General features: G+C 63.5%; 1 protein-coding gene across 1 annotated transcript; it reads right to left on the reverse strand.

The window, feature by feature from the left end:
- Positions 1-29: 29 nt before the first annotated feature.
- LOC117804099 lies at positions 30-25,669 on the reverse strand. The gene is made up of 2 exons (XM_034669621.1): positions 25,385-25,669; positions 30-7,837 (listed from the first exon to the last, which is right to left on the reverse strand). Exon 2 carries the CDS (start codon positions 1,837-1,839, stop codon positions 916-918), a length of 924 nt encoding a protein of 307 aa, XP_034525512.1. The 5' UTR covers positions 1,840-7,837; positions 25,385-25,669; the 3' UTR covers positions 30-915.

The raw sequence follows: 25,669 nt of genomic DNA on the forward strand, positions 1-25,669 counted from the left end.
GCAGAGAGAACCCCACCCACCCNCCCGCTTCTCCTCGGGGAAAGGAGGGCACTCCTCTGGTCCCTAGCCGAGGCCTGACAGGCGATGCCCACAGGACCCGGGGCCACCTCTCCCCCGAGACCTGCCCCTTCTTTGAGGGCATCTGCGCCCCGCGAGGAAAGGGCAGGCACTGGGAGCCCACGGAGGAGGCAGGGCCAGGAGACGCCCTCCACCAGCCAGGACAGGGCCGCAGAAAGGCTGGAGAAGTTGAGCCGCGTGCCACCAGGACGCCTGAGCTGCCCGGGCAGGAGCCCTCAAGGGAACGGCCCAGGCCCAGCCCCGGACTCCAGGCTGTCACCTCTCTGAGCCTCCACGTGCCCTCGGCCTGCCTGTCCTGCAGACTCTCTGGCCGTGACGGACGCACTCTGTGTCTGCGCTGCCCAAGACCGGGCCGCTAGCCACACTGGGGATGGAGTGTTTAATGTCACTTGACTTCAATTAACGGAGGCTTGAAGGGCTCCTGGTGGCTCGCAGCACCCCCCTGGAAAAGCTGGTCCTCATGGTCATGCAGTGAGATGCGGGCACAGTGCCAGGCCCTGAGGGGCTGCTGGTGGCCACAAGTCCTGTTCCCGTGTCACCTGCCCTGTCACACGGCAGCCCGGGCTTTGGTCCAGGGGGTCTGACGGAGAGCCGCAGGGCCAGGAGGGCTCAGGATGCCGGCCCGCTAACCCTGGGGGCCGGGGCGGGGAGCTCTCTCTTCTCTGCCCCCCTCCCCGGCCTGGTTGCCGGGCACATGGCTCCTGGAGCCCCAAACATGCCCCCTGCAGAGAAGCGGTGTCCCTGACATCTGGAGAGGGAACCTCCATGGGGAAACCGAGGCTCTGCGCATCCACAACCATAGAGGTGTGTGGGGGTGGAGGAAGGACCAACTTCCAATTATTCCAGAATAAAACTGCCAACTGCCAACAAGTCTGATGTAAACTCCTTCCCAGCCAAGCCCCACGGGCTCCTGGAAATCCACCCCGCCTGTCTTACCTCCGCGGATGGGGCCCCGGCGGTCCTCCACGCGGTCCTGGGAGAACAGCCCTGGACGCCGTGCCCAGGGTGAGCGGCTCGACCTGCCAAGGCCCTGCAGGGCCCAGCCTCAGCAGCCCCAGGCCCCCGCCTCCCTCCGCACAGCCTTGGGGCTCCGAGTTCCAGGAGGAGAGACCCAGGAGCACCGGGCAGGAGCGGTGGGGGGCAGACGTCCCGTCCAAGCCCCAGGGCCAGGCACGTGGGCCAGAGGCACGGAGGCCCTGGTGGCCTCTCCACCCTTCCCGGTGGGCTCTGGGCTGGAGCCAGGAGGAGGCGGAGGAGGGGTGAGGGCAGGCGGGTCATCATGAGAGCACACTTTTCTAGAACGCAGTTTTGCTGCAAGCACTCAACACCCGGGCGAGCAGAACCCATCCACTCGCGTCTGGAGACCACACACGGAAGGCTACTACTGCCGCTGTCTCGGGGTGGGTAACTGGCTGGGGGGGGTGCAAGTTCGGGGCCGCACAGGCCCTGGGGGAGCCTCACAAAGGCCGTGACATCCCAAGGGCACACAGGAGGGCCCACCTGGAGCTCTGCATGACAGACAGAACCCACCCAGAAGGATGGGGAAACTGAGGCCCAGCTGAGCAGTGCATCTGGGGCCATGAGCAAGCTGGGCTCCTCTGGGCTGGGACCAGCCCTTTTCCTCCTCCTCCAGTGCCCATGACTCAGTGTCCCCGGCACAGCCCCTCCCTGGGGAAGGTGGCTCCCTGCTTTCTTCCCGGCCCTGGCTTGGTCCAAAGCCCCTTTCACCACGCGCCCAGCCCTCGGCCAACAAGGACTCATTCAGCCGTGGGGAGGGCAGGGCCGGGGGAGCTGAGCAGAACATTTTTTAAATGTGTAAGTCATGCTTCCCTCAAAGGGCAAGAAGAGGCCATTCCCAGGAAAGGAAACCGGGCCCACTGACACCCGGTAAGACACGGCCCACCTCGCTCACAACGAAGGGTGCTCAAATCAACACTCACCAGACGGCAGAGCACGGAGACCTCCCTGACGCCCAGCGCCCTCCGTGCCCGCTTGGAGGGATGCGGTGCTCCCCTCAGGGGGGCCGTGCCGAAGCTCCAAGCTCCATGAATGTCAGTGCCCGTTTCCTTCTGACTCCGGGAGCCCAGGAGCCAGCAGAGGGGACCCCCCACCCCCACACACAGTCTGGGATCCATCTGTGTAGGCTCCGAGGGGGCCACGGGGCAGCAGGCCATCCTCCCAGAGGGACAGGGTCCTGGCCTGGGACTGACATGGGAACCGGGGAGAGGCCGCAGCGATGCCCAGGGTCAGGTGAGAGGAGGATGGGAGCTGTCCTTCCTCGACACCCGAGAGAGATCCCGCACCCCTCCACCCCTCCCCAAGGAACATCTGTCCTCAGAGAGCACATCACAGGGAACCCACCACCCTCTGGGAGCCACAGGGGGACCAGGGCAAGTGTCTCCCGGACAACAACAGGGCATGCTGGGTGGGATGGGGCTGCGGGGGTGCGAAGGGGCAACTTCTATTCCAACTGGGCGTCTTTGACCCCAGAACAGGCCCAGGTGTCCCTGGGACCAGAAGGCCTGTGGCTCTCGGGCTAGCCTGGGGCTACAGAGCTCCCCCCCCTCTTGCTCAGGTAAGAGGAAAGTGGGGGTTACCCCTGTAGCCACCTGGACAGTCAGAAGGGAAGGTGCTACGGTGCCAGGACCCCCAGGCTCCAGCAGGCACCCTGGAGGCCACCCTGAGGGGACGGGCCAGGGGAGGCCACGTCCAGCCTAGAGTGCCCCCCGTGTCTGGACATGACCTCCGGCACTGGTGCAAGGAGAAGACACACTGTAGAGGGCAGTGACCTGCCTTGCAAATGGCTGTTGCTACAAAACAGGGTGAGTGACCGCAGAGCAGAGGCCCCTCGAAGATACCGCAGAGCCCTTGGCGAGTAGCAGGCCCTTCAGCAGACAGCCCTCAGTCAGCGGGGCCCAGGGATCAGAACCTGCTGGGCTGGGTTTACAGGGTCACGAGCCCCAGACTCCCTGCACCCCCATGAGGGTCACGGACATTGCTCAGACACTTCCCACAAGCCAGGGCCACTTACTGGCTGGCAGCGTGGATGCCAGGCTAGGGCGCTAACCCTCAGCCAGCCGCATGTGCAATGGTGCTGGGCGGGTGCGGGCCGTTGGCCCACACCGTTATGCATTTTTCATGCACAGCAAACGGTTCCTCAAGTGTTCGCCTTCCGATATGGGGCAGTCCTGACACAGCAGCCACGGGGCCTTTGAAGTATTTCAACCCAGTATTAATAAATCATAGGGCACAGACTGTGAGGAGACCGTTAACTGTTGGAAGGCCGGCTCGAGACCGGGTTCTGCAGAAATGAGAGGGGAAGGACCGGCCAGGAGACAAAGGACCCGGCTTCTGTCCTCAGGCACAAGGGGGCCCTGGTCTGCTCCCTCGTGCCCGTGCTGGGTGGCCTCAGCCAGGTTGCCTGCCTTCTCTGAGTCACAGGGAGGCTCCCATCAGTCTCGGGGGCAAATCCAAACTCATGAAGCCCTGTGCGGTCTGGGCCTGCTGGCTGCTCAGGCCCAACCCCCACAGCACCCCGGCCTCGGCCGGGACCCCACGCGGATTCCCAGACCCACCTCTGCTGGACCGGGCATGATCTCCACTGGAACCCCTTTCACTGGTCTGCACCCCGCTTGCAGAGCCCGGAGCAAGACTGCAGATGGGGCCGGTGTGCTCCATGTCTGGACGTGGAGAGTTGCATGTCAAGCTGAGAAACTGTTCAATCAATATAATCAATAAAATTGGTTCTGTCCCCCGCCCCAGTGACCCTCCATAGTGACCTGAACAGCAGACTCAGTTCAGAAGTCTCAGCCCCTTGGGGCCCTGACGCAGTGTGACCCAGCTCCCTCCCCTGTCACAAGTGCACTCCTGGGCACACAGGAGCCCGGGTGAGGTCCCAGGCTGGGGCGCCCCCCACCCCGTGGGCCGGGAGCTGAAGGGCCCAAAATCGTGTGAGCTGGCCATAGGCACAGTCACTACTAAACACGACATTACATGAACTGACAAATAGACATGTCACGTTCAAATCAAAAGTAACGAATACCCCAAACCCATCGTTTTCCAGTTATTTCTCTAGGCCAAGCCACCCTTGGTGCTGGAGGCCACCGACAAGCCTCACGCCTGTAGGGTGGGTTCGACGCGACGCCCCTGCCCATCCACTCCCCGTGCCGGGTGCAGGGACCTCACACAGGCATCTTGAAGTCAGCCCCGTGGGAGGGAGTATTTACCCCACAGAAACTGGCAGACTCTCTATCAGGGTTTTTTCCCCAAAGAGCCAGGAGTCAGTTACCAGCACCCATGGAACCATCCGGGCCCCAGGCACTGTCTGCAGACAGACAGCATCAGGCCACACCCGTTTGGAGGCTGCCTTTCCAAACAACAGAGATGCTCTTCATCAAAGGTAAACTGAGGCAGGCCAAAACGAAGTGGTCAGGCAGGATTCCGGGCTCAGGCGCAGAGCAAGGAGACCGCCGGATCGCTCATGTGCTGGTTTGAGGGCAGGACCCTGCAGCCCCAGCGTCGGAGCCTCTAGTCTGCTGTCCTGGCCAAGGGACTCCCTGTCTGCTCTTCAGGCTGAAGACATGGGGAGACCAGCCCCGGGGGTCACTCAGTCAGGAGGATGAAAGCACTCAGAGCGCTGGGCTTTCTGAAAGGTCCAATCCAGGAGAGGCCCCAGTCGTCCTCGAACGGTCCCGCTGCCTCCAGGCTCCCCGACCTCTGGCCCTGGGTCCACTCACCTCCAGCAGGAAGACCATGGTCAGCAAACACCACGTAGGTCAGCAAACAAGACAGAGGTGGGCCTGGCCGGCACCAGGGGGTGGAGGGGCCACGCAGCCACAGACACCTTCCTCCACCTTGAACGGGTCGGCGTTCTGCCCAGATGCCAGCCCTGCATGGCCGGGGGCATGGGGGCTGCCAACAAAGGGACCAACAGGCGGGGCAGCCTTGGCCCCCTCCCCACGGCTTCCAGACACAGTCTCTGGCCCGCATTGCAGTTCTGAGTGGCCTCCAAGGGTGGCCGGCGCCCGCGCCCTTAGACTGGCAGCCTCGCAGGTCCCATGGTCCTAGAAAGAAAGGCTGGGGCGGAGGACAGGGCAGAGCTGTGGAAGTGAAAGGACACAGGCCGCAGAGGACGGCAGACGGGCATGCAGTGGAGCCAGCAGCTGGGCGGCTGGAGACGGGGACTCAGGACACAGGGACCTGGGGGCTGGGGACAGTGGTCCGTGGGCTTGAGGGCCGGGGGCCAAGGGCCGAGGCCAGGCCGACCGGAGGTCTGGTGGACATGGAGCTGAGACTGAGGGTGGGCAGTCCTGTGGGCCGTGAGCGGGCCACGGGGGCACCACAGGGCCGCGTGGCCAGGAAGCTCGGGGCTGGGGGCTGCAAGGTCTGGAGAGCCGCAGCCCGAGGGACTGGGGGGCAGTGGGGCCCGGGGCCAGGGCAGCCACCCCCAGGCTGTGTGTGCAGGGTGGCTCAGCCCCAGAATGGAAGAGGCCACCGGCCTAGGCCCTCAGGGCACTGAAAAGCCACAAACAGCTAATAAGGACCTGAGGTTTCTGGCTGTGCAATCTTGGGCAAGTTGCTGCACCCCTCTGAGCCTGCTTGGTTCAATAACGCCTACTCAGAGCGCTGCTGAGGGAAAGCGTGCAACCTGTACGCACAGGCCTGGCCTCACCGGGTCCCCTTCAGGAGAGCAAGGACTTGCAGCCTCTAATCTCTAACTGACTCCGTGAAACCCACTGCGGAAGATCTCACAGGGCACCCCAGACCACTGGGCCCCGGCCCTGCCCCCACACCGCTGTTTCACACCCAGCCTGGCGGTGAGGGTGAGGGAGGAAGGGAAGGGAAGGCCAGGCGTCCTCGAACACTGCAGGGGACACAGGATGTGGGCCCTGTCTGGGTCCAGCTTGCTGGGAGGAACCTGGCACTCTGGTCTCAGTGAACCACGAGGCTCTCCTTCCTCCCCCGGGTCCCCCATCCTGGCCCATAAATCATTCACCCACACAGCAGGTGCACCAACCCCCACCCAGGGCAGCCACAGGCCGGCAGGCTTGTGTTTGGAGGTGGCAGGTTTGGTGCCTTCTGGGTGGGTCTCGGGCATCCTGGGTGGGGTGCAAGGAGCCAAGGGGGGCTGGCCCTTCTGCAAGCCAGGGTGTCCAGGCCACGCCACCCCAAGCCTTAGACTCTTGGGGATTATGGGAACATTGGCATCCCATTTCCCAGCTGGGCCAACTGAGGCTCGGAGAAACTCGCTGGAGCCCAGCTGGGGACACCTGGAGCTCACAGTGGGCCCGCCCCAAATGCACCTTCTCCACCAGCTGGCCTGGCCTGGCCTGGCCTGCGGGCCTCCCTGGGGATTTGTGGCCCCTGGAGGGCCTGGGACGGAGGAGGTGCAGCCCAAGCCTGGCTGGAGGAACCGCGTGCGGGAACTCGGCCCTCACCACGGCCTGAGGCACTGGGGCCCCTTTTCTGAGAGTCCAGTCCCACTGGACCTGGAACTCTGACGTCCTGCCCAGTCTCAGGTTGTTGGGCCACATAGTTTCCAGATGACAGCTGCTGCCTGCACAGGCCAGCACAGGTCGGACAGAACAGCCAGGCTTTGCACGGGGCTAGGGGAGGCCCCCGGATGCCCCGGGACTGCCCAGGCCCGCCCTCTCCTCCCGGCCCAGGTGAAAGGGACAGACAGTGTCTGAGACAAAACACACTCATGCCACAAACCTTCGCAGAGCGTATGGGCCAGGCCGGGTCTGCAGTGTGGGGGAGAGACAGGCAGACAGGCGGACAGACAGACGGAGGACTGACCAGACCCGGATGCAAGGCCCGCACTGCCCGGCTCCATCTGTGAGACAGGGCCACGTAAGGCTCGTTGCCAGTGCCTTCACGATGCCCAGGGCCCGCCCCAGGCTTGCCGCTGGGGACCCCCCTCTCCCCAGGCCCCCGTGGAAGCCCTCCAGTCTGCTAGAGAGGGAGGGACGGGGTGCTGCCCCAGAGGCCACCCCTCCAGACACCATTCCTCAGAAGCTCCACTTCCCAATCTCTGCTCCTCCCTTGTTTTTCCATTTAAATTGATTTCCAAATCTCTACCTGCAAACACGTGCTCCCTCTCTCTCATTAGGTGAATGAGGGGCCAGTTTCCTGAGTGGTGGTCAGCGTGGAGGTGAAGGGGCCAGGCTCTGGGGCCTGGGCCACTGGCCAGAGGTGTGACCCCAGCAAGCTGCAGTCCTGGAAGAACGGTAGCACCCACCTCTTGGGAGGATAAGGATTAAATTCAACAAGTCTTGTAAAAGGCCTCACAGGGGCCTGACGACGTAAAGGTCGCGGTCGCTGTATCTTGTGAAGATGTCCACCGTCCGACCCCACACCCGCTGCCTGGGCCCTCCAGCGCTGGTTGGAAGCACCCCGGCCAGAGGGCGAGCAGTGTTCGGTGCCAACAAGAAATCGGACGCTGCCTGCTGTGCCAGGATCGAGAAGCTATGCGGTGGCGGGGGCTGCTTCTCTGGGCTTGGCCGTGGACCCCGCAGAGACCGGCTCCCACCTTCCGGAAGAAAGCCTGGAGCAGGGATGTGCTGAAGGGGGAGAGTATCACCCACCAAGGAAGGAAAAACAAGCTGCAGACAGAAATCCCGCAGCGCGGGAGCCAGGCCGGGAGGCTCACAAAGGCTCCGGGCCTGATGGATCGATTTCAGGCTCCGCTCCTGGTCTCCGCTGACATATTTATGTAACCTGCAGGTTTCTATTCACATAGTAATTTTCGCCTCCCTCCCTGTCAAACAGAAGACAAGTTTTCATCTTAAAGCCGTAGCAGGAGAGGTCGTCTAAATGAACGTAATTTCACAAAGGGGGCTTGACTGACAGGTGAGGACAATAAAAGTCGGGATAATGTCCGGGCTATCAAAGCAGACCCAGGCGGGCCGGCGAGAACGGGCATGTCCCCAAGAAAGGCCCCGCGCACTCCTCACTTATCTGTCTCTCAGGGTCCAAAAGCACGAACCAACAGGCACATTGCTCATGGGCCCAGGGCGTTTCTCTGTAAACACTCTAAATCCCAACCCAAGTGTGATTACAGTTCGGCTGAGATGGAACACGGGAGGAAGGGACTGCATTACTCAGCAGGTATGAACCCCCTTCCTCCCTGAGCATCGCGTCCCCTCGTGTCACTCCTGCCCTCTCCCCTGGGGTCCTGACAAACCCCCTCACTCACACCCTGTAATTCCTAAACGAGGCGCCCCTCCTTGGTGGCGGTGTGCGTCAGCAGAAAGCACGCTGTCTGTCGGGGGTCGGCAGCCCCGTGGCTCAGTCCCTGCACTGCCCTCAGCCGGAGCCAAGCTCCCCTGACGCTCTGCTTCCTCGCCCTTGACAGGAGGGACTGAACCTACCTGCGGGGTCCCGTGGGAGTCCAGTGAGAGGGCTCTGTGGCGCGTGCACGAAGTCGCAACCGTGAGCAAGCGTCTGGCACAGACACCGCACTGTGAGGAACAGCATGCCAGGCACCCCGCTGCTCAGAGGCGGCCCCTCGCTGCCCCCCCCACACACGGGGGCCCTGCTCCTCTGAGTGCATTCCTGAGGCTGGGGTCTCAAGGGGAAATCTGGACGGGGTGGCTCGCTGGGTGGCCCAGCTGTAAATCTCGAAGGATGACGAGGCTCAGTTTCCCTCCTACAAGACTGACTGAGTTACCTCCCAAAGCCGTGGGAGGCTAATGACTCAGTGTTTGTAAAACGCTCCGCATCAGATGAAAGGGGCTGCAGGAGGGGGCCTTACCGTGGGGACGCATGCGCACGCGGCCCTGCTCCCTGCGCCCCACACGCAGATCTCAGCACCGGGCCCAGAACTGCGGCCAGAGGACACCGGGCGGTGGGGCCCTCACGGTGGGGCTGCAGGTCCTGCCCCAAGTGTGGCCAGGAGGGCCCTGCACACAGCTGTGCGGTGACCACTGCCCCTGCGGCCGGCCGCTTGGTGGTAGGGAAACAGCAGGAGGTGGGGCCCCACCGCCCATGGCCTCCCTGTGTTGGGCGACATAACCCACCTCGGTCACAAACCACAGTGGGGGTGGGCATGCTCTCTGCACAGATCCCGGGTGAGGATGCCCTCTGCTCCAGAAGCATGCCTGAGAGCAGATAAGGGAAGCACCCCACGGCAGGGCCACTGCCTCCACGTCCCACACGTGCCCTGTGGACACGGCAGGAGGAGAAGCCTAGGGAGCCCCGCAAGCGTCCCCGAGGGTGTCGAGGAGCAGACCCCCTGCCCTGTGGCCGGCCGCCCCAGGCCTGCACCCCAGCTCCGCTCTGCAGGCCGTCTCCCCTCCTGGGCAGGAACTCCCTGGAGGAGATGGGGGCAAGGGTCGGAGCCGGGCACGGCGCCCGAGACCTGGTGCTGAGAAGGTGAAATGCCGTTGTGCCCGCTTTGGAGGGACCACAGTCTGGATTATGGGGCCAAAGTACAGGATGGAAATTAAGTTTCACCAGTTCTTTTCAGGCCTCCTAACACAGACAAGAGTGCTTTAGAATGACACGTGCGGCTCCCCTTCGTTACTGTGGGACGCCCCAGCCTTGACAAACAGTCCTGTGCCGGTAAAGGACTTGGCCTGCCCCCTGGGTTCTGGAGGTAATGAATGTACGAATGAGTCCCCCTGGGGAGAACCGACTTCAGAGAGCAGGTGACCCATGGGGCAGGGGTAAAGATAGCCCCCTCCTTATTTGGGATGGTCACATTTAAGCCGCAGCAGACAGGGCTCCAAAGCTGCCCGTTTCCTGGAGAGCCGTGTCCACCCCAGGCTGCAGACAGGGAAGCGCTGGGCCTCCGCACCCTCCAGCAGACCCTGTCTTCCAGCAGGACCCCCAGCGAGGTCAGAGGCATGGGGTCCCTTGTGGAAATGCCACGGGAATTGCAGATTCTGCAGAGAACCCCCCTGCCCGGCTGCTGCCCAGAGCTCCCTCCTCCGGCCCCGGAACCCTGTCCCACATTTTGTGCGGTCTGAGGGACACCGGCTCCCCACCCCCTGGCAGTAACCTGGAGCCCCGGGCCCATCCATCACTGTCAGGCTCTGCGGCCCGCCTGGCTGCAGCCCCTTCCGCCACACACAGGAGCAAAGAGAGGGGGTCGCCCGGGGCCAGCGCTGGCAAGGGTGCCGCGGTCTGACCCAGGGTGCCTTGCCAAACGCACACTGGCCTGCTCTGGCGGGAAGCCCGGGTTCCTCAGGGTCACACAGCCAGACCGGGCTGAGAGCAGGGCTGCTCTCTCTGTGCGGCCGAGCTGGACGGAAGCCCTGACGTGAGGGGCGTGGGGAGTCAGGCCCTCCTCTGGGCTTCGTGACAGTCTCCAGCTGGCAGCCCACCTCCTGAGCACCCACTAAGGACCAGAATTGCTCAGGGATCACAGGGCAGGCCCTGCTTCCAGCCTGCGGCAGTCCCTCTGTGAGCCGCACCTCCAGGCTGGCCCCAGGGATGCAGGAGGCTCCGCCCCAGGCAGTTCTGGCGGGAGACGAGCAGTCCCTCTGCCCAGCACACACCTGGCCACGTCCACAGAGGGCCCCCAGGATGAGGGAGGGGTCCCCGTCCTGGGAGGGTGGGGGCATTCCACACCCCAGCGTGTGCCCAAGGGCCGAGCTCTGGCCCAAGAGCCCAGGCAGCGGTATCCCCACCAGCCCCACAGGGACAGCATTGTCCTTGAGCTCGCTGGGCCCACAGGGTCAGAGACAGCCGTCCCCCTTCCTGCATCCCGGGTACCCTCAGAGCCATTTGCAGGAGAGAAGTTCAGGAGAACCCATGAGTGACGCACATAAACTCAGACCCCAAAGACCTAGGCCTCCGAGGACCCGACGGGTCTGAGCAGACTCTTCCCTCCGTAGAGGGAGAAACCGAGGCCCAAAGAGAGCTGGGCCCCAGGCATGCCCCCGCTTCCTGACCCTCTCCAGAAGCTGCAGGTGTGAGCACTTGTCATGCTCCCCGTGCCCGGATTCCATGTCCCTAAATGCAGAGGAGAGAGGCCCGTGTCACCCAAGCACAGGAGAGCGTGCCGAGGCCCCCAGCTGGGCTGGCTGGGGTAGCTCCGAGTCTCACCGGCATCTTTGGGGCAACCCCACCCCCTGAGGGACAGCAGTTACATGAGGACGACCTTTACTTGGGGGCCCCAGTGTGTCCCCTGCAAGGCCCAGGAGTGGAGAGGAGCCCTGGGTGTCTAGGACCCAAGCTGCTCCTCCCCTGCTCTGTGTCCCGAGACTGAAGCACTGTCCTCACCAAGACCAACGCTCCCAGCCTGCGCTCGGCCCCAGGGGAGCAGCCGGCGAGGGTTGGGGGGAGAAGCCTCGGAGATGATTCAGTGCAATGTTCCCTCTTAGGGTGGGAAACTGAGGCCCAGAAAGTGACAGGGACTTGCCAGGGGCTCAGGAGGGCCTGGGACGTCTGGCCCAGGACTCCTGCCACCTCCTGCGCCTTCCCCTGATCCCCGGCAGGACAGGGAGACAGGGCCATGTCCCATTTATTTTCTCACAATGCTGGAGGCTGGATGCTGTGGGGCCGGTTTCTGGGGAGATCCCTGTCTGCCTTGCAGGGCCTTCTCACGGCTGCGTGCACCCACACGGTGGGCGGTTCTGTGTGTCTCCTCCTTCTGACGGGACCACCAGTCCTATCAGATGGGGGCCCCCACCATGGCCTCGTTTAACCCCCAAGACCCGGGTGGGAGAGCAGGAGCCGAGGCTCGGCCTGTCCCCAGGAGCCACCCGTCCACGTCTCATGGATGGTTCACAGACGCGCAGACACCCAGGAACTGGAGTGCTGCCTGCACACCCGTAACCGAGATGGGCGGCAGACAAGGAGCCCGGCGTGTGCGCACGGCCGCGGAGGAGGGCACGGGGAGGAGGAGGTCTCAGCGCCGTGCGTGTGCCCAGCCCCCGATGCTCACGCCCCAGAACGACCCCCAGTGAGGCCTCGGCGCCCGGTGTCCAAGTGGACACCGAGGCACAGAAAGACCACAGTTTGCCCAAGGCACTGCCCCCCTCCAGGAGGCGGTCTGGTATGCACCAGGGCTTTCTGACCCCAGCTCCAGTTTCCACCCAGCTCCCCCTGCCCCCCCGCCGGGGAGCGGCCAGCCACAAGGGGAGGCATGAGCTCCCAGGCCAGGAGGTCACGCTATGATGGCTCCCTGCCATCTCCAGCCAGCTCCCAACTGAAATCAGACTTGGGGAGACTCTCGGGTGTCCTGGCTGGGCCCTCGACCACCAGCAGCCCGGAGGGGCAGGGGCTCCTTGAGAAACACGCACTGCGTTCGGACCCACAGCTGCACTACTCCCCGCACCCCAGCTTACGTTCCTTTCTGCAAGATGGGTCCCCCTCTCCACCCTTCCATCCTGAGTGTGCGGCACCCAGCAGGAGCTCAGGGAATGCAGCCCCGGCCCGATGCCCGCCAGACGCTCGTGGGGCCCTCCATCAGTTCTGTGGAACAATGTCTGGGGCTCAGCACCCCTGGGACCCAAGCCCCCAGGACCCCAAGCTGAGGCATGTGGGTGCAGAGGCCGCTACTCCCTTGTGCCCGGAAAGAGTGAGCACAAGACCAGGAGGAAGGAACCAGACATGCACGGTCCGTCTAGCTCCACACTCCCTGGGGACTAACCCTGCACACACATTCTCCACATCGCAGAGGGGAGCCCCGGCACTTCTGCCGTCTATCCACCCCCATGCTTTAAAGCACGGCAGTGTTAGCTTTACGAGGACAGGGCTGTCTTCCCACTCACAGTCTCCAAGAGACGCACCTGCCCCTTTCCTCACCCAGCTGTCCCGTCGAGAAGCCGCACCTGCCAGAGACCTGTGACTATATGGACAGACAGTGCTGCTTGTCATGAAAGAGAGAGAGAGGAAACCCCACAGGCCTGTACTGTCAGCCCAGGAACAAGGTCCAGGCTGGAACAAGAGCCCAAGGTCAGCTCAAGCTTCCCATGGAGGCCAGGTGCAGAACTCCCTGTGCCCCCAGCCCTGCAGTCATAGGTCCAAGGCTAGCACCAGGCAGCCCTTTCCCACATCGTGACCAAGGAGGGCCTCCCCTGGGCTCCATAGCCTCAGCCCCATCTCTGGAGTGCGGAGCCGGTGTGCACAGCCACGGGGCAGAGCCACGGCGCACAGCCACGGGGCAGAGCTACGGGGCAGAGCCATGGGGCAGAGCACAGAACAAAGCCACGGCGCACAGCCATGGTGCAGAGCCACGGCACACAGCCACAGGGTAGCCAGCATGAGCCACAAATGTAGTGTTGTGTGTTTAGTCTCCCTGCCAACTTCTGAGAAACATGCCCAAGCATTAAGAAGATGCTAAGAACTACCCAAGTTCCTTCTTTTTTTTCAAAATGTGGTCTGCTGGCTTCCACCTCGAGCAGCCTTTTCTGAACTACAGGGTGTATTCCCCAGTAAGCTCAGGCTGTGTGTCTTGGCCCCTGGAAATGGGACGTAGCCCAGCACCTCTTCCTGAGTCCCCCCCCCACCCCCTGGCCTCCAAGAGGTGCAGAGCCTGGCTAGGGTTCCCAGGGTCCTGCCGCCCTTCCACTGTGCACAGACCCTGGGAGCAGGGAAACAAGGCCCACGTGCTTCCCGGGGCAGTGGCCACTTGTCCAAGGCTAGCAGAGGAGGGGGAAACGGCCTCCCCTCTCCAGCTGGAGTGGTGTTCCGAGAGCGAGGATGCTGGAACCGCAGCGGTGCAGGGATGTGTACCTACTGTGTGCTACAGAAAGACAGGACCCTGTCGGGAGAGGGAGCAAGGCATTGGTGCGCTGGCACCCACGTCACCTGGGGGGTCCTAACAAATGCCCCTCCATGTCCATCTGCACACAGGTGAGCTTTCAAGTTCACAAATGGGTCCCTTTCTACTCAGAGTAGGACCCACACGCCCGACCCCAGTCCTCAGCCCAGCCGACATCCTGGAAGCCACTGACTGGCCCTCCCCTGCTCCCTACTCTGCCGTGACCCTGTTTGGGCCCCGGTGCTCCTCACCCCCCAGGTCTCAGCTCGGATGCCCCCAGGGAGGCCCTTGATGCCCCTTTGTAGTATGCCCAGCTGTCACGCCCCGGCCCCCGAGCCCGTTCATCTTCCCAACACGCCCAGCCTGGTCACTGCTGCAGCCCGGCAGCCGAAAGACGACCCAGGAGTGCGTGGGAGCAGATCCCNCCAGATGCCTTCACAGTACAGCTGGGTAAACTGAGGCCCGGCACAGAGCAGCGTCTTTCCCAAAGTCACAAGTCCCAGGCCTGTCTCAGTCAAGCCCCCTCCCTCCCTTCCCCCAACCTCTGTGTCTCTGTCTCCATCTCTCTGGCCCCCTCCCCCTCTCCCCTCACCCCTCACCCCTGTCTTGGGAAGAAAGCTAGCAGACACTCAGTGCCCTCTCTGTCCCCCCACCCCTGGGCCCTGGCTGCCCCCACAGGAGCTGAATGAGAGCCCAGCCTGGCCCCCAGAGCTGGCGCTTTGCTCTGCCCCTGGGGGAGGGTGCGGGGGTCAGGGGTAGCATCCCTGGCAGGACAGGGCTTCTCTGTGCCTCCCTCTCTGGGCCCAGTTAGGAGCGTGGGCTATGCAGGCTCTGGATGGGATGGAACTCCTCCACTGCAGGGCCCCGCTCCAGCCCTCCCTTCTGGGCTCGGCTGGGCTGCCCTGGAAATGACAAAGGCCAGTTAGTCACTTCCCTGGAATTGTCACGTCCAGCTGCCCCGTCCTAAATAAACAAACCAGCGCTGAGCCCAGCATTTCCAGTGTTCCCAGACGCACACCGTACCCCACACGGCCACAGGGTCCCTCTGGGGGACTCCGGGCCTGCCCCCAGGGGGAGGCAGTGGAGTGGGCCCCCCAGCAGGTGCCCAGGGGTTACACCCTTTGCCCTCACCCAGCCCCACCAGCCAATCCTCCGTAATTTGGGGTGACATCACCCCATTCTTGGCCGTGTTTGATGAAAATTCCCCATTGGCGGGAGGAGGGTGACATTTGTGGCAGTCCCAAAATAGCCCCCAAAGCTGCCCGCCACCCCAGGGATGCCCGGAAACCACGCCCAGCTAAGGACAGAGGTCACCCAGCTCCCAGGCCTTTGATGTTCAAGGGGCTTTGAAGAAACTTCCACAAGAGGATCGGGGGCCACAGTTCCACCAGGGCCTGGTCCACGGGAGCCACGTTGATTTCTCCACTGAGGGAATGAATGAATGATTCACGAATGAACAAACAAATCTGAAAGGATGGAACGTGGAAGGAGGGAACGAGTCTCCCTGGGGCCTCTGGAGGGCACCCTGCAAATGCCGATGTCAGGACCATTCTCAGCTGGGATCTGGTTCTCGGCTGGGGCAGTCACAATGGTGGGTCGCCCACCACCCAGCCCCCTGCACCCTGGCAAGGGAAGGGCTGCCATCGCCCCATTTGAGAGATGGGAGCCAGCTACAGACTAGGAGGACAGGCCCAAGGTCACCCAAGGTCACAGGCCGCCATCTCTGCAGTGGTCACGTGGCCCCGGACGTTATGCTTCAGGGGCCACATCTGCCAGTGCGACCGTCCGGGACTCTGCCCTCACGGTGGTGCGAGGGTTCCGAGAATGAGCTGTGGACGACGACACCTGCCGTGCACACACGCGGACACAGTGAGCTCACGGTGGACCATTGGCGGAGGTCACCGGTGGAGTAGTGGGAGGGCCTCGAGCCTGCAGGCCTCTGCCTGGCCCCTGCCTGGAAGGAGCCCATGTTAGGTCCCTGAATGTTGTGTGTTCTGTCCGCAGATACACCTGCTTACTGAGCGTGGCCTGTGAGCCCCCGTTTCCCGGATGAAGAAACCGAGTGCAGAGGTGGGAGCCATGCCCCGAGGTCACACCTTGGTAAGGACAGAACCTGGCCCTTACCCCCATGTCTGCCCCCAAGGTTTACATGACACGCTGCTGTTGCAGTCAGCACTGTTCTCACTGTTGGTCATGGGAGGCGAGGTCCACGTGGGGTCACATCGGCCCACGGCGGGCACGTCTGGACCGACCGCTGTTGCTGTTTCCCAGACCGCACAGATGCCCAACGCTTGTCCTGCACCTCTGGCCCCGGACACCCTTGCAGGAAGGAAGATGGGGTACCATCTCCTGGGACCAGCGAACCCCACCCCCCCAAGCCCCGTGGTGGAGCTCAATCTCCAGGGGCCCTTGCACACGTTGGGGCTGTGGATGTGAACCTCAGGGAGGGGAACGGGCGGAGGAGGCTGGCACTGGCTCTCCCGCAGACCCGGGTCCGAATCCCTAACCACTGAGCCACACTCAGACTGTGTTGGGGTCTGGGCAGTGGCGAACAGATATGGCGTGGGTCCCCTCTCTGAGCCTCAGTTTCCCCACCCATCAGTTGGGTTCCCGCTAGAGAATGCCAAGACTCATGGCATTCCTGGCCCTAGGCTCCCACCCCAGCCAGCACGGTGGACGGAGAGACTCACGACAGGGCCGGATTCCCAGTGCAGGGGCTGGGCTGGGTCTAAGGGGCCTGTTCTGTGGGCTCCCCGCCCCTATACCCACAGGGCGGCTGGCGGGACACTTCCTGGCCGCCTGCCAGCTCCCCGGCATGCCTGCGGGTGACTTCTGGAGCCCGGCCAGATGCCGTCACACGTCCCAGGGGCCCCCTGGCATTCTCGGCTTTTGTTTCCAATGACGCGGGGTCTGCCGGAAGAGGGGAGTCATGGCGGGAAGGGGCCTCAGTGTGATTCAGGATCCTCAGCAAGACATCAGCTCCCTCCCCAGCAGCAGGGAAAGGGGCTGATAGCGAGGAAGGGGCCACGCAGCCCCACGTGGGGAGCAGAGGCTGGGGGCCAAGGCCTGCGTGCAAGGAGAGCAGGACAGCTCAGGCCTCGGGGCCCTTGGGGGCCAGGGCATCGGGCTGGGCCGGTGGGACCCCCGCCATGGGCCTCTCCTGGCCATGGCCACCAGCAGGGCCCCTCTGGGTTAAGGGCAGCAACAACTGTGGCCTATTTATATCCTCGCGTCACTGTCCACGGGCTGTGGCCGGCAGAGCCCATCCACGAATTCCACTGTGATCGGTTTACATTTAAAATAAACGTTTCCTTAACTCATGTCTGATCTCCGGCAGTAAATTTCGGGAAGCGGTGAGTCCAGGTCCAGACTCCAAGAGAGGCCTTGCTGCTGGACGCTCAGGGACAGCCGTGACGTGGCCAGCGAGAGTCGTCCCCAGCCCTGCTGGGACCCTGCAGCCTCACTGGCCCGGTGACCCTGAGGCGGTCCTGCCCCGGCGCAGCCCCACACGGGCCTCCCTTCTCCCCACAGGGGCCCCGGCTCCCACAGACTTCACAGGGGGCTCATCCTCCAGCTCTGCCCACCTTGCACAGTCTCCGGAGCCGTCCGCGGCAGGTGACGGGAGGGGCGAGCACGGGGCACCCGAGAGATGCCCGTGGGGTTAAATTTAACTTCATGGCTCTTCCCAAAGACGCCCCTGACCTCCTCGCTCTGAACGCAAAGGGACGCTCAGAGTTCACCTGGAGAACACAAAATGCAGGCCCCCAGCCTGTGACGGCCGCAGTCAGCGCTTGGCTGTCCCTCAGGACTCAGTCCTGTCTGTCCCAGGCCCGGCAGGTCCCCTGGAAGGCGGATGAGAGAGGAGGGATGGGGAAGATGCCAGGGGCACCTGACCTCCGCTTGCAGCCACCTGCCCCTTTGAGCGAAGACCAGGAGGGGACCTCAAGGACAGCCCTGGCCGGGCTCCCGGTGAGGCCGCTGAAGCCCCCAGACCCTCTCAGCAAAGCCTTACTGCCTCCCTCCATCCACCCACATTCTCCTGCAAAGTCTTTTAAGCGGGTTGAAGCCCCCGGCCCGTGCTCAGATGAGGGTCACCCACCCTGCCTCGAGGCCAGCACATAGCCCCACACCTGGCTCAGACAAGGGCACTAGTCCAGACAGTGAGGCGCGTTCGAGCCCACGCCCCCCGAGGGGCCGCTCCCGGTCCAGCCCCGGAGCCAAGGCCTGACACAGACGTCAGGGATGCCAGGTGGCTGGGCGCAGGTGAGGATGATGGGGACTCCCCTGCATCCCACCCGGCCTCTGGCACCCCTGCCCTGGAGACCCGGGCCTCGCTGTTATGAGGATACAGCAAACTCCCCGGCCTCCTGAGGGTAGCCCCCACCCCCCCCCGCAGGGGAGAGGGTGAGGCAATGCCATGGTGGGGCTGGCAGGGGGGGCGGAGGGAGGCCTTGGTGCGCCGAAGAAGGTGCCGGGCTGGGCACCCTTGGTTTACGGGGTGACTCAAAGGAGCAGTCATGACCTCCCCGCTGGGGCAAGGGACTCCGGCCTCGAAACCCACAACCCCTGCGCCCTGCTCAGGGCCCCCTCTTCTCTGCAGCCAAGAGTGGCTCGGGGGTGGGTCACCGAGCGCCTCCTGGGCGCCAGGCCCTGTGCCCAGAGCTCTTTACCACCCTCCGGGCAGGCGGGCGTGCCGTGAGCCCCAGCTGATGGAGGAAACTGAGGTCGGGGGGCTGAAGCAGAGCCGGGGGGCCGGGGGGCCGGGGGCTGGACGCAGGCTCGCCGACTTCCGAGGCTGAGTGTTGGGTCACATGGCCATAAAGGAGCCTGACGTCGGAGCGGAACAATGTTGGGTGATGCAAAAACGTGCTCTGATCCCGAGGCCGCCTCTTGGGCGGCTGGAAGCACAAGCCCAGCAAACATGGGGGGCCGGCTGTCCCCCCAGGCCTGCCGGGGGACAGGGGAGGGTGCGGCATCTGTAGAGGGAGCTGCTTCAGGGACAGCCTCTCAGGGGCTGCTGCCAACGCTGGGTTTTGATGCTGAATAGGAGTTTTCTTGTGGGGAGAAGCAGTGCGAGCAGGGAGGACAGGGTGTGCAGAAGCCTGCCGTCTGTGCGCGCGCGCCGAATGCCAAACGCGTCAAAGGCCCTGGGCACCAGCAGGAAGCCGAGGGGAGCCCCCCGCGTGTGGCAGCAGAGACAGAGCCCGCTGCCCTGGCGGCAGCTCCCAGCTCCTCCACCACCCCGGGGCCCCTCCTAGTTCCAAACACCCCCTGGAAGCCTCTGGCTGGGAACCGGACGTGGTGCAGGGCAGGCACCCACTCCGCGGGAGCCAGAGCTCCTGCAGCCAAGACAGCAGGCACTTCCTGACTCTGGGCTCCAATCCCAAGGGGCGGCTGGGAGGGGCCCCGAGGGGTGGCATTCCAGCTGGCATTCTAACTCCTACGGCAGGCACAATTTGTCCGTTTCCTGCCCTGGCTGCAAATTTCAACCATTTCCCTCACGGGCCACCTCCGGCCTCTGCCCGCTGCCTGGCCCTGCACTGACCCTGGCAGGGGACAGGATGGTCCTTGTCCTGCCAGCTCAAAGTTTGGAACCGGCCATGCCTTCAACCAGCATCCTGTTGAGAGGCCCCTGGCTGCGAGGAGGGGTGCCAGGCCAGAGTGTCGGGGAGACCAGGGTCTAACTCCCACTGTGCATCCCCTGGCCACGGCACCTGCTGTGGGGCCGTGTGGGACCGGTGCTGGAGTCCCTCCAAGGCTGGAGACACCAGCCAGAGAGGGGACACACCGAGGGTGGGCTTGTTAACCTTGAAAGCGTGGTTCCTCCAGTCGGGGAGGGTGGGCTCCCGGTGGGGCCCGAGGACCGACCCGACCTGAAGCATGTGCCGTTCCAGGTCCAACACTCAGACACCCAGCTCCCCCCGCTCCCCGGCAGGCTGACCTGAGCAGATCCCAGCACACCTGGTAGGGGTGCGTCCAGAAACTTGGCAGAGCAGTCAATTGTTTCTCCGCAGGTACCCTCCCTAAGCTCAGAGAACGTCCCACCCATGAGACCAGTATCCCCAAGACGAGGCGAGGGCGTCTGGCCTCCCTTGCAGCTAGAACGCAGTCCTGGGACCTGGCCCCTGCCCACTGGGACCCAAGCGGGGCTCCCGGGGAAGCTGGTGCGGGAAGGCTGGTTCTGATGGCGGCGGTGGTCCCGACGCCCCCTCCTGAGGGCCGGTGGCCTGCAGCACCCCAACATCATCTAGGGTTTGTTCGAGTCCTATGCACAGAGTCCGGGGCTACCCTTAGCAAGTGTCCTTGGCCATGAACTAGTTGGAGTGGGGCCTGCGGCCTGTAGCTAAGACTTTAACCCGGGCTGACACTGCCAGGGAGCTAGGCCCCCGGGAAAGAGGTCCCACAGTGCTGCGGTCCACAGGCACTCAGTGGGTGGCGGCAGCTGCCTGTGGTGCCGAGCCAGCCTGGAGACCCCCCTGCTCAGCTCCTAGTTCCCAGCCTCAGCCTGGGCCTGCCAGGAGGGAGCTTTGTCTGATGCCCAAATGGGGTCGATCTCTGTCCTGGGAAGCAGGCACCCAGCTGAGCCCCTGGGGTGGTGATGTAAGACCCCTGCCTTCCAAGCCCTGTGGGAGCAAAGCAGCTCTGCACCTCCCTGGAGGGCTGAGGAAGACGGCACCTTGAGAAACACTGCCCGGGCTCCCATCTCCTGTTCCGGCCCTGGCCCTGGGCCGGACCCCCACCTCTCTGTTACGGTCCCAGACCATGCTCCCCCAGGGCTTGAGGAAAGGCTGTCAGCAGACACCTCCCATCTGTGCACATCCCCGGTCTGGGCCAGCATGGCAGGGTCCCCGGCATGCCCTGGGGTCAGCCTCAAGCTGGAGTTTGCCCAGCGAGCCCAGAAGAGCCGGCCATGTCTCTAAATCAGGGATACCGACTGTCCATGCGTCAGAGTGACCCGAACCCACCGACCGCCAACCACAACCTGGGCCTGTGGTTTGACTTTGCCCAGTCAGCCCCGTCCCGACCACGTGAAGAAGCAGCCCCGAGAGGGAGGGGAGGGCAGAAGGTAGCCCAGCGTGCTGCCCCCCTGCCCCCCTCCCCTGCACCAGTGACCAGTGATCTCTGTGGTGAGGGGGTTTCAGGAAGGGCAGAGAGTGCCCTGCGGACGCAGCCCTGGCGGCGGCCCCCCCGAGGGGCGGCCGGGAGCACACAGGGTGCAGCGGGGGGCCAAGCGCACATAAAGGGTGTGTTCATTCAAGCCGCATGGGGCTGGGTGCCCTCCAGCACAAGCTGTGAACCCAGACAGATTTTCCATGCTGGGGCCCAGGGTCCCCGCCAGCCTGTTCTTAATAGTCACAAGGCTCCGCCAGAGCAGCTCGCGGGGACAGGACGGCCCTCCAGCACATTCCCGCTCCCTGATTAAACCGCGCACGCGTGCACGATTGATGGAATAAATCCATCCATTTGGGGGTTTTAATATGTCACAGGAGGCTCCTCCCCAGCCCCACCCACCCCACCCCCAAACACAGAATCCTGAGAAAATCTCATTTCGCAGGTTCCCAGAAAGCCAGGTGCAAAGCAGCCGTGGCGTGCGTGGGGCCCGGCCCCTGAGGAACATCGCTGCCAGCAGCCGGAGGGGGCGCGTGGAAGGAGGATTTGTAGGTGTGGCCGCCCCGCGGCGGGCAGGTGGCTCTCTGGGAAAACCGCAGGGCGGGCTCCCCGGCCTCCCTACGGCCAGGCCCCGCTCCGGGGGAAGGGCAGAGGCCGCATCCCAACCAGAGAAGGTTCTAATCCAACTTGCTGACCGGTGACCACACGAGCAGAGACTCAGGCACTGCGGCAGACGTCTTGGGGCCAGGCTCGAAATCCCCCACTGGGCTAAATACTCAAGTAAGGTTCGTGCACTAGGTTTCAACCCCGACTTTAGAGCAAAGCCCAGTAGAGTGAAGCACCCACCCAACCTGAACGGTCTTCACCCCAATCCTCCCCGGGAAGTGAACCGGAGGCCTCCTAGCACGTGGTTTGGGGTCACCAGCGAGCGGCGGGCAAGGGGACCCAAGGAATCATCCTCTTCCAAAACAGCTCCCGCCTCCGAGCCGAGCCCTGGGGGGTGGGGGGGGCCCCCAGCCTCTTCTGGGGCCTGGGGCCTGCGGAAGGGGGTCTGTCCCGAGTGACGGCCCAGGCCCCAGCTGGTGGGGGTCACCCCACTGAGTCCACCGTGCGCCTCCTCTCCACTGCGGATTCTGCGACGTGCGGCTCCTTTGCTTTCGGGCAGGAAAGTGGAAGCGTGCGGGGTGGCGGGCTGGTCACGCACAGGCCCCCTGACCCCCGGCTTCACGCCCATCCCCAGAGCGGCACTTACCGTTCCCCGTGACAGATAAAGGCACGGAAGCCTGGGGGTGCTGAGGGGCTTGTCAAGGCCCCCCAACCAGAGACGGAGAGACGGTGCTCAGAACCGAGCCCCCCAGACCCCACCACCCACCCAGGGAGCCGACCGGGCCTTGCCGGCTCAGAGCAGAGCCATGGGCCGGGGCAGGGGGCGTGGAGTTCAGCAGAGCCATCCCGTGGCCCAGCGGTGCAGAAGTGACAGGCAGACGTGGTCCCTGCCCGCATGTGTGCCCCAGGAGGCCAGGCCAGGCAGGCCAGCCCTTCCTAGAACCCTGAGCCTGCCGACCAGACACCCCAGACCGAGGCCAGGGACGCCAACATCAAGACACAGCAGGGCAAGCAGGCCCAAGCCTCTGACAGCTTTCGGGCATCTGCCTCCCCAGGCAGCCGGGGCTGTCAGTCGGTAGCAAACACGACTCGCCTCTAATAAAACAAATCATCTGAGGCTGGGGAAGCCACAAGAGGAAACAGCTGTGTGCTCTTGGCTGCGAACACGTGTTTCTACGCCCATCTCCCCACTCCCCGTGCCGCTCCTGCAGAGTTCCGGATGCTCGGCCCGTCTGACAGCCCAGCACTCTGTGCCATCGAGAGCAGACACAGAGGCCGCGCGCATCACCTAGCCATGGCGCGCGCAGAGCCCAGACCCGCGGGCCACCCTGAGTGGCCGCTGCATGCCAAGGACTGTGCACTGCGGATCCTGACACGATCGTACCCCCACAAAGGCCGGAGCTGACGTGTCTGCAAAGACTAATGCCGGGCTGTTCTCGTGGGTTCTAGTCCTAAGTGTCCCCAACATGGGACACATGCAAACATCCACCGGGAGGTGAAAGGGCAGACAATGTGGGGTGCACAGTGGAACCCTCATGAGAAGGGACGGACAGACCTGCCGATAAATTCAGCAACACGGGTAACTCTCAAGCATCACGCTGCACGAAGGCCGCAAGCCGGTGTCCATCGCTGCGAACACTGGAGTAGGGGCACCGGTCTGTGCTCAGAGCCCTAACAGCAGCTCCCTGTACGGGGGTACTGGTTACAGGGCCGCAAGGAAGCCACTCCGATCCAGGTGTGCACATGGGTCAGAAGTCACGGAGTGAGGCACACAGATTTACACATTCGACAGAGCCCCGCAGAAAGACAGGTAAACGTTAGAGTGTCCCATCCTCCCACAGCCTGGCCCTCCTGCTGCTGGGCCTTACGCCCTAAAGGCAGGAGGCGGGGCCTGCAGAGAAGAAGTGCCCCCCCCCCACCTACGGCAGCAGAGAGGTTGCTAGACGGCTGTCTCTTCAGCCCAGGTGCACACGGGTGCCGACTTTGACGCCAGGACTAGGGTGTTGTGGTGGGCGTTACAAATGGAGACACACTGAGATCTGAGCCCCATTGTTCCAGCCTTGTGATGTCCCAGGAAAAGGGTATCAGGTCCACTGAGCCGGCGGGTTCCCTCAGGGACTCACACTGGGGCAAATGGAAAAGTCCGGAGCATCACCAAAGACCTTATCTCATCACCACGCACTTCCACATACCAGCACCACGGCTGCCCACATCATCTCTGTCACCACCTCCACCATCACCTCCATCACCTCCACCATCCCCATCATCTCTCATTTCTCTAACTGTCCTACCACTACAGCCATACCTTCCCCACCATAATCACCCCTCTCTGAGCCTATTACCTGCATTACTAAGATCTGGGGGAGGCCCCAGGCAAGTGGCAAACCCTAAAGTCCAACATGGGTCTTCAGACTCCAACTACAGGTCCCTTGACTCTCTGCTCTTGGTCCCATGGCCCCACCAGGTCCCCCCAAGGCCCCGTTCCCAGACGCTGAGATGTGTCCACTGGAAGCCCAGCTAAAAATCATTCTGAGATCCTGTTTGCAAAGCTCTATGTAATCCACACGTATCTGGACACCTTTCACTTTTCCTAATGAGCCCAAAGTGTTCACTTTACGGAAATTACGTGACTTGTGCAAAGCGCCTGGGCTCTCCTCGGAGCCAGCATGGCGGCACCCTGCCCCCGCCCCCCGTCTCAGAAATCTCAGAAGTTGGAAGTCTGACGTGAGGAACTGCTCCACCAAAGACTGCCACGAACAAAGCAGCTGTGCCCTCCACCACCAGGCTGTGTGGCCTCCTCCCCGCGTGGGTGTCCACGCTCCCCTCTCCTGTGAGGACGCCATCCTGCTCCAGCATGACCTCCACCATCACAGCTGCAGAGTCCCTGCTTCCAAGTAAGGCCACCTGCACGGGTTCTGGGGGGATGTGAATTCTGGGGGACGCTAACTGACCCAGCACGTCCTCACCCCACCACCCCGCAGCTCCCTTGCGCCCCCAGCACCATCTGGGCTGCATGGCGGAGTAGTCATTTGCCGGCCGTCTATCTCCACCCCCAGGGCATGAGCTCCTGCGTCAGGCTCCTGGTCTCCTCGCCACGGCTCCCCCAGAGCCTGGCCCCTAGCGTGCGCTCAACAAACACCCGGTGAATGAATGAGCAACAGTGGGTCTGACTGCAGATCTCCAGAAGGCCTAGGTCATACTGTGCACCCTGAAGCAGAACATTCCGGGTCTGGGGAGATGATAGGGGGAAGGTCGGCCTGGCCCCAAAGCCGGGATCTGCTGCGTGAGCGCGTCACCCACTGAGCCCTCATTCCCTCCTCGGTATCGTGAGCCGGGGGCGCCTGGCCTCTTCAGGCTGACCCAGGGCTGATGCGTGGATGGCCAGGGTCTGATGGGGAATCACCCCCGTCTCCAAGATGGCCTTGGACCAGGGTGCGTCTCGAAGAAGGGGCTGTCTTCACCCAAAAGCCTGTGTGTCGCACCAAGCCTGTGGGGCCGCCATGCCGGACGGTCCTGGGGAATCCGCTCGACGGAGCCATGTGGCCAGCATGGTGGCTGGCAAGAGCAGCACCTCACCACTCCCGCCTGCCCCCCAGAGTCCCTGGGGACTGGGGCGGGAGGGAGGCAGGGGAGGAGGAAACTTCTGGAAAGCAGCCACGCTGGAGTGGTGCTGGGCCTCCTCACACGGCCTGCCCAGGCCGGGCGTGTGCTCCTGCCTCCGAGAGGAGGAAGGCCAGAGGGCTGGTGGCAAACTCCATCCTGGCAGCTCCCCAGGGAGTCCTGGGCAGGCTCGAGTTTCTAAGCAGCGTGAACTACGTCTTACAAATTAAGATAGCAGCTCGGAGGACTGAGGACATTAAAAATAGCTCAACTTACTCAGCCTCTCCTCGGAGTTCTGTGGGAAAGAGTCCGTCAGCTAGGCAGCTGACCCCACGGGCCTCCCGCGAACTCGGAGCTAGCCCAGCTCATGCAGAAAGTATGGGAGGAAGTCTGGCGGTGGGTGTCCTGCAGCGGATGGAAGGCCATGCGGCCCCCCCAGCACTGGCCCCTGGTGACAAGGAGGGGACGCCACTTAGGAGCACGCTGCTGTGGCTTCTGCCCCACAGGACTGGCTCAGTACTGGTCATAGCTCCTCCCACCCCTCTCTCTGTCACTTCCTCT

The sequence above is a fragment of the Ailuropoda melanoleuca genome, chromosome 10, assembly GCF_002007445.2.
Source record: "Ailuropoda melanoleuca isolate Jingjing chromosome 10, ASM200744v2, whole genome shotgun sequence".
In the NCBI taxonomy this organism is placed as follows: Eukaryota; Metazoa; Chordata; class Mammalia; order Carnivora; family Ursidae; genus Ailuropoda; species Ailuropoda melanoleuca.

Coding starts and splice junctions, on each gene's coding strand:
- LOC117804099 (XM_034669621.1), bottom strand. CDS start 1,839: ATGAGTCCTTGTTGGCCGAGGGCTGGGCGCGTGGTGAAAGGGGCTTTG.